The 14250-nt window shown below is 31.3% G+C and overlaps 1 protein-coding gene across 2 annotated transcripts; it reads right to left on the reverse strand.

Moving 5' to 3' along the window:
- Positions 1-221: 221 nt before the first annotated feature.
- Positions 222-9354, reverse strand: LOC112683549 (facilitated trehalose transporter Tret1-like). 2 transcript variants are annotated; one of them, XM_025554617.1, is made up of 7 exons: positions 9191-9276; positions 7897-8001; positions 7064-7145; positions 6852-6969; positions 5078-5269; positions 3371-3666; positions 222-1625 (listed from the first exon to the last, which is right to left on the reverse strand). In XM_025554617.1, exons 4-7 carry the CDS (start codon positions 6943-6945, stop codon positions 582-584), a joined length of 1626 nt encoding a protein of 541 aa, XP_025410402.1. In that variant the 5' UTR covers positions 6946-6969; positions 7064-7145; positions 7897-8001; positions 9191-9276; the 3' UTR covers positions 222-581. The 2 variants fall into 2 exon arrangements, with proteins under 2 accessions (XP_025410402.1, XP_025410401.1); XM_025554616.1 differs by lacking the exon at positions 7897-8001 and having other exon boundaries at positions 9191-9354.
- Between the last annotated feature and the right edge of the window lie 4896 nt (positions 9355-14250).

Genomic DNA, 14250 nt, shown 5'->3' on the forward strand with positions numbered 1-14250 from the left:
AATGCTATAAAAAATTAAGATAAAAAATGTAATTAAATCTAACCGTTTCTGATTTCCTTTTATATGCATCATAATTAAGACATATATAATAAAGCATTGTATCTAACATGTAAAAACCTTCATAGTTTTCAGAAAAAGGTATATTTATACATCAAAGTAAAAATACTACATATCCTGTAAATAATATGATAATATGATATACATAAAAAAAAGTACGTAACACATAATTTATAAGAAATTAAATGTTATTAAAATATATTTTGTACAATCCAAATATTAGTTTTTCCACACGATTATGAGAATAATACTTCGATAAATGTAACGATGAACCGCGAATGCGTGGATATTTTAAAATTGATTTCGTACGAGTGTAAATTTCATACAATATTGACTTGATAAATGCTATAATTCATATTTTTATGCATAGATATGCTAAATTGAGAGGATGAGATCGAAAAAATGTACGAAAAAAATTCTCACTAATACAACATGGTGTTCCACGCAACAGCAACAACACGTATCGACCGCATCACCAGAGGTCAGAACGGATGAGCGAGATCGCTGGCCACGTAGAGCTATCTTCACCGGTGGTTGTGCGTGGTCTCGCTTTTGACGGAAAAGTCCACCGGTAAGCACGTTGGTGAAGGGTCGGCAAAATACCGCTCGATGTCCTTGAACCGTTTGCCTAGCGTCTCGGGCAGGCTGGCGTGCGTATACAGGGCCAGCGCCAGCGAGACGGCTGCGAACATCGCGAAAGCTGCGGCGACGGAGCTGCGACCACGGCCACCCGAGACGTCTGCGTCTAGTGCGACGAGGCACGGGAACACGCGCTGGACGATGAACATCAACGTGTACGCGTAGGCAACGAGCAGCGCACCACCCGTGGCCCTGACCGAGACGGGTAGCAGTTCGCCGACTAGCGTCCACGGGAACACAATCACGCCGGCTGAACCGCTGCAGACGAACGCGGCAATGCCGATCAATGGCAGCAGCGGTACCGGCGGCGGTCCGGCCGTCGGGTAAATCGTTTCGTAACCATCGTAGTCGTCGCGCGGGCCCGCGGCGGCGGGTAGCGGACAGGTGAGCGCCACCAGCGCGGCCGAGCACGCCATGGCCAGCGAGGAAGCGATCATTAGTGGCCGGCGACCGACGTGCGGGGACAGCATGCATGCCACCACACTGGCCAACAGCCGCACCACTCCCAGCGCGATCAGCGCGTCCATCTGGCTAGGTTGGCCGTCGGCTGCGTCCAGGTCGGTCACTCCCATCACCGTCCGAATGACCGGCACCGCGTAAAATATCACCGGGTAACAGCCGCTCAACTGTTGCAACAGAAATACGATAGCCAGCACGCGAACCGGCCTAGTCACCGTCGGTGGCTGCGGTGACCACAACCGTAACTGGCCGCACATGCAAAGTTGACGCCATAGCCGTCGCAACCGTCCGCGACGCCGTTCGTGGCTACGACTCGTTCCGCCGCTAAGCCGCACCGTCGACAGCAGCGGCCGCGATGTGGTCGGCCCGTTGTCGAATTCCGACGGATCCGGTGCAATCGTGATCGTTGTAGCTGGTCTTGTCGGCGGTTTTCTCACGTAATCCAGACCGTTTAACTCATCTACGTACACCTGCAAAATATACGTATCTCGTATCACTACTGTACGACTATGTACGCGTATTATCGCGTAAACCGCAAAATCAAGCATATCTAGGAATAGGGGCTTAAAGGGTTTCTCAGCCTACCAAAATTTCAAGAATTTTTAAATTATATAAGACACATTGGTAGGTGTACTCAGGGGTGGATTGGCAATTATTTTCGGCCCAGGAAATATGAAACAAACCGATCCATGAACCACAAATTAAACTATTTTATCCCCCCCCTCCCAAATAAATGCTGTATTTTGCATTGATTTCAAAATTTGTTTAGTTTCACCCCTAAATTAGTAAAATCGACAATAACTTTATTATAATTATAGCTATAATAGTTTTGGGTAAGTCACATGATTAATCAGTTACAACTTGAACTTGAAGTTTGATCTTAATGCATCTTTAAATATATATTTATTTGTTTAATGATTTTTATTTATTTTACAAAATAAAACTTTTTTTTGGTAATTATATAATAATATAGAGCGGCCCATCGGGAAGATTCCCGATTTCCCGATAGGCCAATCTGCCTCTGGGTGTAACATATGATGTCTTCGCAATCAAATTTAACACAAAACATGGTTTATTTTTTCGGATCATTGGTTTTTTAAAAATTTATTTTACAGATATGAGTTTTGATGATATGTAACTGATCAGCCCCTTTTCACGCCAGTTTACTGCTATTACAATGTATTTGAATTACGCTAAAGTTCTTGGTTAAACCTATTATTTTCTTAGAAATCAATTTTTAAACATATTTTAGAACCCTGTATACATTCTATCATATTTACTTGTTAAGTTTACATTTACGAAAATGTAACTAACTGGCGTTATCCGAGACTATGCGTGTATGCGATCGGTACGATACTCCTAGTAAGTCAACTGTTTTTTAATATTATTTTATTATTCTTATAAAACTTTAAGAACTAGATTTTTACGGAATTTCATTTCATATCATTATTATATTCGCAACTTTTAATACAAACTAATCGGAAATTTGATAACCCCTCTTTAAATATATATAAATTACATCATTAACTGTATTGTGTCTAAATCAAACTTCGAGTTTTCCGTATGATGGTTATCTATTACAGATAACCGTGGTTTATATTAGTATATGTAAAATGTAGTTTTATAATACGCATAAATATTTATTAAAGAAAAAAAAATGTGGAGTTTTTTATTTTGATAGACGTACTATATGTATTTATTCTATAATATATGGAGCTATTTTTATATGTATAAAAATAAATTTGTTTTATTGATCATCCGAAATATTCATAAAAACAAATACTATGATTAAGAAATATTTTTTACATATACTCGTATATAGTTACATAATAGATTTAAGAGGTAATAAAAGTAGATATCACACTACGTGTTTACTTATGGAGTACCTATACGTATTAGATAGTATATTTACAAAAAAACAATAATTTTAAACAATACATACTTGTGTACAATACGAGTAGAAATATTAATTTTCAAAAACACAGTTATAATAATCAGTTTATATGAATACTAATGAGTAATTTCAATATGTTATAAGTTTCAATTCACAACGTATTTTTATGACATTGGGAGTCCACGAATTAAAATAACATCCTAATTGTATAAATACTGGGTAGTTTAATTATAATTAAATGTCGGTTTTTTTTCTTAAAGAACCGTAATTTCAAACGAACGTAATTTTATGAAATAAATAAAAAAATAATTAAAACCGAACTTGATCGTTTATAGGATATATCCTCTTCAGCGAATTTTTAGCTTCGTAGACTCTGCTGGCCCGAAACTTGGCCAGCCAAATCGGACTTTCCGGTAGAAAAATGACCAAAAGAACAGTTATGACGGCAGTGAAGATCAAAAATATCATGTTGACCATCTGCCACTTGAAGAAGGATCCAACGGTAGTGGCGAATAAAACGCCTACCGAGAAAAACACGCTGTTTAAAGACAATAGCACTTGTCTATACGAAGCATGAGCTATTTCTGATACGTAAATGATAACCATGGACGTCATGCCTGAAAATTGATTATATACTATACTATGGTCACATAATAAAATTATAATGACAACTTAGTTAAGCACTAAAGATCGAAATGTAAATTAATTAATTATGCTCCGGTTGTAATTATTATTCTTTGTTGCAGTATATTCGATCCCTGGTAATAAATGTGGAATGATAACATTTTTCAATTAATCTTAATGGTATATATTTTAAGTGCATCACTATAACGGTCGGTCTTAAACAGTAGGATGGATGATTTTTTTCGATTTACCAGTTATTTCTCAAATACCGTCTGTACGGTACGCCAAAATACCATGCCTACACTACAAATACACTACAAATAATACCGAGTTTAACGTACTACCTCCATAAAATAAAATGATACTATTATACCAAGATTTTTTTTAGTACTCCGGTGTGTATAGGTAGCTTGTTGGTTTTCAGTATGACTATATCATACAATTGAGGTTTATCAGTAATCCAATGTATACTGGTACCTATTAAGAATTTATGGGGCTGATGGTATTGACAATAATTTTTTGTATTACGGTTTTGATTTAAGTACCGATTAGTAACGGTATACCCACAAAACTGAAAGAACTCGGTATACCGAAAAATCGAAAACCGAAATTATTCGATATAACGAAAAACCGTAATGATTTGGGGGTACTAAAAAACAAAACGATGTATAAAATCTACCAATACCAATGTATTAAACTTTAATATCGTTTCACTAATAAACAACTAATTTCATAAGTAACTATTAAAACAAGTGGATTTTTTTAAATATCCTTACCTATAGACTATAATCTATAGGTATCATTTTTATTTATTTATTGTCATCGTTTAACCGATAGTGCTGTGGGAACTACTTTCGCAATGTTTTCATATCGCCGAGGTACCCATAAGCTATGGATAACACAACATGGATAAGTATTTTATATCTATATTATTGAAGCTAAAGTATTGCTTTAAAACTTTAAACTTAAAAAGTAATCGATTTGGAGCTAAGTAATCCATCTAAACGGTAGATAGAGGAAAGTACTCAAGTTCAATTGATGTTAAATTAATTATAACCGTAAAATTCCTGTGAACGTTTGAACTTCGAAGTGCATGACCGAAAAAATTTTCACGAACGGATATCGTCGCACAATATTCAAAATGCATTATAATAAACATGTACAATAGTCAAACATAATATGAAAAATATCAACGAGAAAAACAACTACACGCGGCTTCAAGTGCGGTATACCGTAAATACCGTCAGTACTATGGTATACTCTCGAACCCTTGAGTAGCGAAATACCCACGACGATGGTGATTGTATGTTATTAAGTGTAAATGTGTATGGTAAATAAGCAAAAAACAATAAGTTAATTGTTAATGATAAATCGTATTACTATATAATTTATATACATGTATACCTCCGCCGATGCCAGCGAAAACTCTGCATGCATAAATTAAACTCATGTCTTCGGGGCGGACCACCGAAGCAATTGACCACGATATCAAGAGCGGCACGCAAGTCACAAGAAATGCGTTCTTCCGGCCAATCCGGTCCATGATCACGCCAATAGCTATAGTTCCTATTGGTGTGCATACTACCAGAATACTCGCTAGAATATAACATAAGTTTGTTATGTATAAGTTAATAGATCTGAATTGAAACAAGTATTATTATAAAGGTTATTAAAAATGTTAAGTCCTCCCTGCAAGACTTTCAAATTTTTCCCGTATTTCTCCCCATAGTTCCGCCACTGGTAAGCATCATGGCCAGAATACAGAACTGACTAACTACTGAGGTTATATCTCGTTTTACGTAAATATTTTTACCGGATAGTATGCTTTTTCAGGCACACTCGTAAAAAAAAACGTATACGCATAGGCGGACCCAGAGTGATACATTTACAGAGTGTGCCCTGTAATTTTTGGGTTATTTTTTCAAAATATAAAGGGGAAGTTATAAACACATACGTGTAGACCGTATTATGATTTAAATTCTAAAAATAAAGGCTTCATTAATGATGTAAAATAACAATTGGTAAAAAATACACGTAATTATTATTTCAGACTTATTCTAAACACTTGCAATATAACTTACAAAAAACTAAAATTTAATTAATGTGTATGCACATATATTCTCAATTGTAATTATTCAATTTTTTTAATCGCATTATTCACATTAGGGTGTGCCAAGCAGTGGCGTATTTAGGAATTTTGCTAGGGGGGGATGAAATATATAATAATACATCCTAACACCCATAAATTCGTACATAATATACATTTTTAAAATCCCCTAACTTGTTACCTATTGAGGTTAGTGTGGATCAAGGCAAAATAAGAATTAATCTTTATAATTACCTCATCATTTTCCAAACAAATTTTTTTATTTGTACTAAAATAAGAAAATAAAGTTTTTTTTGTTTTTGAGTATTACTCATATTGTCTTAAAACTTCACAGTTACAACTTACAAGACGCAAAAAATAAAGTCGAACAATAGTCAATTCGGCAGTAAGTCAGTACTCGGAATGGCGCGGCGTCGCTATCCGTCAACGTCCAAAGACCGTACATATCTACTTTTGACGAATCACGATATCATACGATAAAATATATATATATATATATAGCTAAACATTAGCCATAAATCTACTAGTAACAAATTTTCTAAAAATAAACCCGCCCGGCCGCCCTATGGTTAATCCACGGTCTTCGTGGTCATTTTGTTTTGTTTACCGATTGCTTATCGGGTTTATTATAAACACTCTTGCATGAAAAATAATTCGCAAAAACGTACAAAATACAGTACACCATAATATAGGTATAGTTTTTGTTGCCTGATAGTCGTACATGCCGCCAACGATAAACGATTAGTGGCGATTAGTATATCAGACTATCAGAGCGGTACAATTACCACGACTAGAACATTTAGAAAACAGAAAACATACATGCTTGAAAGTAATATCATATTAAGAATATTAGAGAAAATGAGACAACTTATAGCTACCTAGGAAAAAAAAAAAGGTCAAGGGAGGGGATCTATCCCCCACATCCCCCCCCCGTAAATACGCCACTGGTGCCAAGGCACACCCAGCACACCCCGTAGAGCCACCTATGCGTATACGTTTAACTATTTATTAACTAATTGATAAGACACAAACTTAAACTTATAAAATAATATAAATAACCAGTATACTTACTCAACCAGGATAAATCTGAAATATCTGTAAACTTATAATGATTTAGGAATATGTTCGAGTAAACCATATTGATGCCAGGCTGAGTGACCAACATAAAAGCAACTACACTCACTAATATCTACAAATAAAAAATATTCAATTATTTTGTAAGTTTTCAAGTTGGATAAAATTCAACAATAGTGTAGAGATTAGTAAGGTATAATTATATCAACCTGTGGATACAGATCTCTCCACGAAAGTCGTTGGTTTGTATCATTTTGGTCATCATAGCTTATGTTCGTATTTGTTTCTAACCTATAAATAAATATAATATTCTTAAATTATAATAAATCCATATTTTAATTAATCCGTATTTTTTTTTTCAAAAATATGGCAAGTTAAAAATTAAAATCATAATTAAATAGCTTAGTTTTTTTAGAATCATCATAACAATGATACTAAATTATAATCCAATATGAAAGTATCGTGACTAAACAAATCTACAGGGGCTACGGTTTCATATCCTTTTTTTACCAGTTTTCTTACAGACACAGTAGATATAGTATTTCACTACTCACTGCTGTAAGTTCAACTATTTTTAAACTTATTTTTTATTCGGGAGGACTGTGAGTATATTTGGGAGGCTAAATACTTCTCCAAGAAGCGACTATGGTCATGTTGCAAAATTTCGTATACAGAATTTTAATACACTAGTGCCCGCGTAAGGTGTTCATTTTACAACTTTCTTCACATAAAATATCAGTATTTAAAATAAAACAAATAATCATGTAGATCATCGGTTCTTAACCTTTGTGTAGTGGCGACCCAAGATATTTACCAAATTTTTCCTGCGACCTTTTTATAAATCATATTCAATGGCAGAATAAAAAATAACTATTTGGCACTCTTAATTGAATAACATTTTTTACTCATATTACTTGTATTCATAACAAGCCATAATATTAATTACATTATATTTAAAAATAAACATTTCTTTTAATAATATTGTATTGTTTTTTAAATAATTTTTAATTTAATGACTTCCTTGGTCTTGATGTTGCTTTACCAATGAATCAATTTAGAGTTCTTCTATGGAGTTAGTAAGTGAAATACGCATTGTGGGTTCGACATCAAGCTTGTTTCTTGATTTGGTTTTGATTGTAGTTAATATCTTTATTACAACATGTAAAAATATTAGTTAATGGCCTTTGCATACTCAAATTTAACTCATTTAATAACGAAAAAATATCTGATAGATACGCAACTTTTGTCAACCAAATTATATCTTAAAAATGGATGGATAACAGTGAATTTTTTCTTTTAAAAATACTTCTATTTCAGTTCTTAATTCAAAAAATCTCGTTAAAATTTTTCTCCATGATAACCAACTTACATGAGGTTTCATTTATTATTTATAAGACTTAAAAATAAAAATATAATACGAACGTTTTAAATTTTTATCCGATCCATTTAAAATTATTAGCGACCCAAAATTGGGTCAGGACCCTATGGTTAAGAACCGCTGATGTAGATGATTTAATAATCGAACTGGTATATTTAAACAATAAATCTTTTTTAAAACAATTTTTGAATAAAATTTAGGAATTGAACCACTCCTAATAAGTTGTAAATACTATATTGGAGACACCGAATCGCATGCCTTCTCTTAGAAGGGTCCGTCCGAATTGCATGCTTTGTCTTAGAGGGACCTGTCTGAATTGAATGCCACGTCTTAGAGGAGTATGCCGTGTACCCACAAGTTTATTTATCATGCATTTCTGTATACAACTTAAATTTTATATTGATTTAAGCTCTTTATAATATGGTTGTTACAACTGATTAGTTTTTAGATTGAAATATTTTTTATATCCAAGTTAACATTTTCATAAATCAATATTTACATTTTATTTTTATTATTGTATATTGTCGAAAACATTTCACAAAATTTTATAATATTATTATTTATTTGAAATGCCATGTAAAAATGTAAAATGCATTCACTTGATTACCCTAAACTACAATCGTTTTATTTAATGTTTAATATTCACAGTGCCACCTTCTCAAATTTGGTAAAATTTTTTCTCGGTTTAAAAATATTTCAATCTAGAAACTAATTGGTTTCTATTCATCCGTTTTTTTTTTAATAAATTAGAAATATCAAAAATAAAATTTAAGTTGTACACATAAGTACATGATAAATAAACTTGGGGGTGCATGGTATGCAATTCAGACAGACCCCTCTAAGACGTGCCATGCAATTCGGATGCACCGATGTTATTAATTAGGAGACCATCGATCAAAATCTATTCATTTTATATGTCTATTTGAAAATTATTTTACAGTACAAAATGTTCGCTTACCGTAATATTCCATTTGATAGAGTTTGATGATTTTTCCAGAAATATGAGTTCCTGGAAAGAAGTGGTGTAGTATATGTACAAGTGTTATTATTGAAAAACATTTCACACGATTGTGAATGAACACTAGTATGTTTAACAGAAGTCTGATTTACAAATTTTTATTTTAGTGTACTTTGATATTGATTTTTCTTATCTCATAAATTGAATCAAATACACCTCATAATGTTAGTATGTATTTTTAATACGTAAATTGTATACAAACAAAAGGAACACGTTATTAGGAAAAGGTTCTTCGTATTTTTGTTTAAAACTTTATCTATAAAAATAATTAATTATAATAATTATTATGCAATAGCATATAACCCTACCCAATTTTTAATGAAACTTCATTATTTTATGATGGATATATCAATGGTCTATATATATATATATATATAAAAGTAATATTAAAATACCAAGAAAAATTATATACGATAAAAAAAAGCATTTTTCTACACGTGTAATTTTATCTAAAATAAATACAACCCATAAGCTATCAAAAACTTATTTTACATAATTGTATACCTACTATATACCTTATCAAATTGAATATTTCAATACATTGATATTACCAAAAGAGTAAATACATCCAAATAACTTGCATTAAAAATATTAACTGGTAAAATATGAGAAAATTAAACACCAGCACAAAATAACTAGGAAACTTTAAGAAAACTCATTGACTCAGTACCGCAAAAACCGGGTGTGCAGAGTGTGCCACGCACACGGACCCCTATGCTTACATACATTTGGGGGGAGGCCTAATCTCAGCCTAAAATAAACTACACTTTACAAATACACAATTATTTAATAATATTATATTATTATTTTATAATAAAAAGAAACTTTTTTTAAAATACAAGTAAGGATGTTATAATATTTTAGAGTAATATAATATTTATTTGACAATCAGCCCATTGAGTATTTGAGCAGGCATACAACATATCTACCTAAACTACTTAAATTAATTTACTACATTAATATGTAGTGAAGTATAATATACAACAGTTGTAGGTATTTAATTTGATATATATATACATATATCATACACTAACTGATGTGAAACGTGTTTTAAAACCTAAAAAATTTGATACTTATAAATAAGACGTACAACAAAAATAAATCCTAGGAAGGAGTCTAATATAATTACCGCACACGGGCTTCCTATTTTGTAGTTGTGGTTCTGCATTGACTATTTGTACAATATTATGTTATAATTTTAAATACATAAATATATTAAATTTAAAATTATTTAAAAATCGTTAGTATTAGATGTCTCTATTTCACGTGTATCTAAGAACACGTACATACGTGGTTTTATAGAAACGGTGTTAAAGCTCGTGTAATTAAAGTACACGTGTACACGTTTATTTAGAGTCCATATACCCGTGTACCCGTGTATTATAGAATCCGTGTGCCCGTGTGAAGTGTTTTCAATGTCCGTCTACCTACCCTTAACACTTAAAATAATGTTTAATTTATATTTTATTATTAACACAATGAATTTGCGATAGTGTTGTTATCTTTATTATTTAATACATACCTTACTGTTATTATAGTTTCTTCAAGGCCAATGTGCTATAAATTAAAACATTTAAAACTAAAAATATCAACATTGAATTTTACTTGTATGTCACAATAATTGGTATATCTATTTTTAATTGAAAATTATTGGGTGATCACTAGGGCGCGGATTTTTATATAATAAAAAAGTCAAAATATGCAAATATTTATGTTCTTATTTTTGATAGAATATGTATTAAAAAACGTAAAATATTAAACGAAAAAATCGGGATTTTACTTTAATGTTTAATTAATGTTAATAAATTAATAATTATTCATTTAATTATCTTCATTGTTGTCTTCTTCGGAACAATTGGATAAGATGTACATTTAAAGATTTTTCTAATTTTAATGTACGGTGGTTAGATTTCAAAGTCAACTCGTAGCGGCTGAGGGTGTATTCAACGTCGATCGAAGTTAATGGGGTGTATTTCATACCACATATGTCGGATAGTGTTACTTCAATATAATTTAACATATTTTCATTTATATTAATAAGATTATATCTAATAATTTAAATTTTTTTGTAAACCAACGTATTACCCAGTACGTAGTTTAATTAATTTTTATTATAATTCCGGAATCTTCTTGAACTTAATTTTTTTAAATTTTTGCATTTTCCACCATCGAGACTTTCAATTATTATTAGATTCAATGTTTCTAATATTTTATTATTTTAACCAAGAAAAAAAAAATTTTGGAAATATTTACTAAATTATTTTGCAAGTTATTATTTTACATAATATCAGAAGTAATAGCGATTGTAGTATCTGAATCAAGATTTGAAATATCTTTTTTTCATTTAATTTCAATATAATAATTTTATATAGAATAAAAACTATTGAAATGGTATGAAAATGTGAAATATTTATAAAATATGTAAATACCTATTGATGAAATATTTAAAAATATGTTTTTTTTTTTGTTTTTTGTTTTTATTTGTTAAAAAAAATAATTACAATTTACATCAATTTGTACATTAAGTAATTTTTATAATACATATTTTACAATAACAAAAATTAACAGAATGGGAGAGCACTCAGTAGTACCACCCGACCAAAAAATATATATATATATATATCTATCTATTTACATCAAAATGTGTAAAATAAAAAAAGGTCTCATATTATACAGGGTATTAGGAAACGTGATTATTTTTAATTAGAATTGAGAAATTCACATTCAATAAACATATGTAATTACGTACATAAAAATCCGCACCCTAGTGATCACAAATGATATAAGATTACATTAACTCAATGAAATAATACCACAAAAATAGTATTCCACACGTCAGTATTATCTATAATATAAAAATGAATCGCAAAATGTGTTGGTAAGCGCATAACTCAACAACGCCTGGACCAATTTGGCCAAATCTTTTTTTCAAATGTTCGTAATTGCCAGGAGAAGGTTTTTACGAAAATTTTTTTTGGAAAAGTGCTATTGTTTAATAAATCATAGTTTAATTTAATAATTTTTGACCCGGTCAATAACTGCACAATTTAAAATGAATTATTAAATAAAACTATTAAAAAACTATTAAAAAACTATAAAAAAACTATTTAAAAACTATTAATTTTATTTTTGGTAGTAAATGACGGGTATTGCATAAATATTAAACAAAAAAGATCCCGCAACAGGTGTCAAAACAAATAAGAATGTTAGTTCGAAAAATTATTATGCATATCGGTTGATGATGATTAGACGCGACCAGGACAAAATTATTCTACGATATCATGAACTTCGTCAACAATTCATGGTCGAAATGTATGTAAAGATAGAGAGCGAACGATTATGATACATGCGATTCAATCAAAAAAAGCTGCGTGCAGATGATTCTCAAAACAATTATTAGATATTGGAGATGGGAAAGTTACTACAGATGAAACGGAATGTATAAAATTACCGACCGATTTCTGCACAATCATTTATTCGCAAGATGCTCTCATTGACTAGATATTTTCCAACGTACACAGACAATACACAAATCATGAGTGGCTGGCAGAAAGGGCAATTTCAGTAGTAAAAAATGTGGACGTCAACGAATTGAATCTCAAGATAAACATTTGTTACCAGGAGACATGGTGTCATACAAATCTATAGATATAGTTTGCTATGCTACTGAAGCTGTAAATTATCTAACAGAGTTTTTAAACTCATTGGACTTACCAGGCATGCCATCGCATAATTTACAATTGAAGGTTTGTTCTCCGGTTATTTTGCTTCATAATTTGACCTATCACGGTTGTATAGCGGCACGCTCGTGGTAAGTCGTTAAAAAATTAATGTAAAATGTTATCGAAGCCATAATTTTAAATGGCAAATTCCGAGGTGAAAATATATTATTACCATGAATCTCTATTATACCCATAGATGTGCCAATACAATTTAAACGCCTTAAATTTCCAATTAGATTGGCATTTGCAATGACTATCAATAAGTTTCAAAGCCAAACGATGTCTGTAGCTTAGATTTGAGCACATCATATTTTTCACACGGATAATTATACGTGGTGTGCTCTCGAACCATCCAGTTTGTGTTGGCGAAAGATGGGATAACAAAAAATATTGTACACACTGTTGCATTAAGAGATAGATATTGTTTTTTATTAATATTGTCGTAATTAGCGATATATATAATTTTAATGGATCGATTTTAATAAATTATTAAAAAAATAAATGTTTGATGTTTTTTCATTTTTATATTTCGTCACCATTCATAGCACTCCATATCTCTTCCTTACATCCTTATCCTTACCCACATTCTTACATGCCTATATTTAATTAGTTATTTTTTTTCTAGCAAAATATTCTCTAGAAATAATTTATATGACAAAACAACGTTTGTCGGGTCAGCTAGTATAGCAATATTATTCATTTTTTTTTTTAAAAAAATTTTTAGTTTATAAAAACTACTGGACCTTGAACACACAGATAATTTTAATACACGGGTAGATACAATTTTAATACACGTGTACACAAACTTCAAAAACACGTGTAATTAAATACACGGGTATTCATACATTTTACTACTTAAGGTACGGACTACGAGTACACGTGTATATCAATACACATACCAGACGACATCTTTTCGAATTTTCTTGAGTTTTTTAATTTTTTTCAGAAAACAAATATAATATTTATTTTTTTTTTTGTATATTTGTAGATCTTCGTAAACCCCACGAATATAAAAATTAGAAAAAAAAAAAGGCGATAAATAACTATGAAAAACGAGATTATACACTGATATCAAAAAAAAAAATTACAAAGATTTCTAAACTTAGAATACCATACTCAAAAATATTCCGACGTTATTTTTGATTCGAAAAAGTATGTGATGGAAATCAAAGCCGTTATTGATGATTTTGATGTGAGATTTAATGACTTCATGGCCTATAAAAAACTGAAGAAGAAGAAAATTTAATGACTTCAAGAAACTTGAAGATTTGATCCCAT

The sequence above is a fragment of the Sipha flava genome, unplaced genomic scaffold (genome assembly GCF_003268045.1).
Source record: "Sipha flava isolate LNK unplaced genomic scaffold, YSA_version1 229_pilon_pilon, whole genome shotgun sequence".
NCBI classification, from domain to species: Eukaryota; Metazoa; Arthropoda; class Insecta; order Hemiptera; family Aphididae; genus Sipha; species Sipha flava.

Excerpts from the sequence above, each read along its gene's own strand:
- LOC112683549 (XM_025554616.1), bottom strand. The coding sequence starts at position 9,291 with ATGTTTTTCAATAATAACACTTGTACATATACTACACCACTTCTTTCC. Across the intron at positions 6,970-7,063 it reads GGAGAGATCTGTATCCACAG|ATATTAGTGAGTGTAGTTGC; the intron begins GTTGATATAATT and ends TTTTATTTGTAG. Across the intron at positions 3,667-5,077 it reads TTTCGCTGGCATCGGCGGAG|GCATGACGTCCATGGTTATC; the intron begins GTATACATGTAT and ends ATCAATTTTCAG.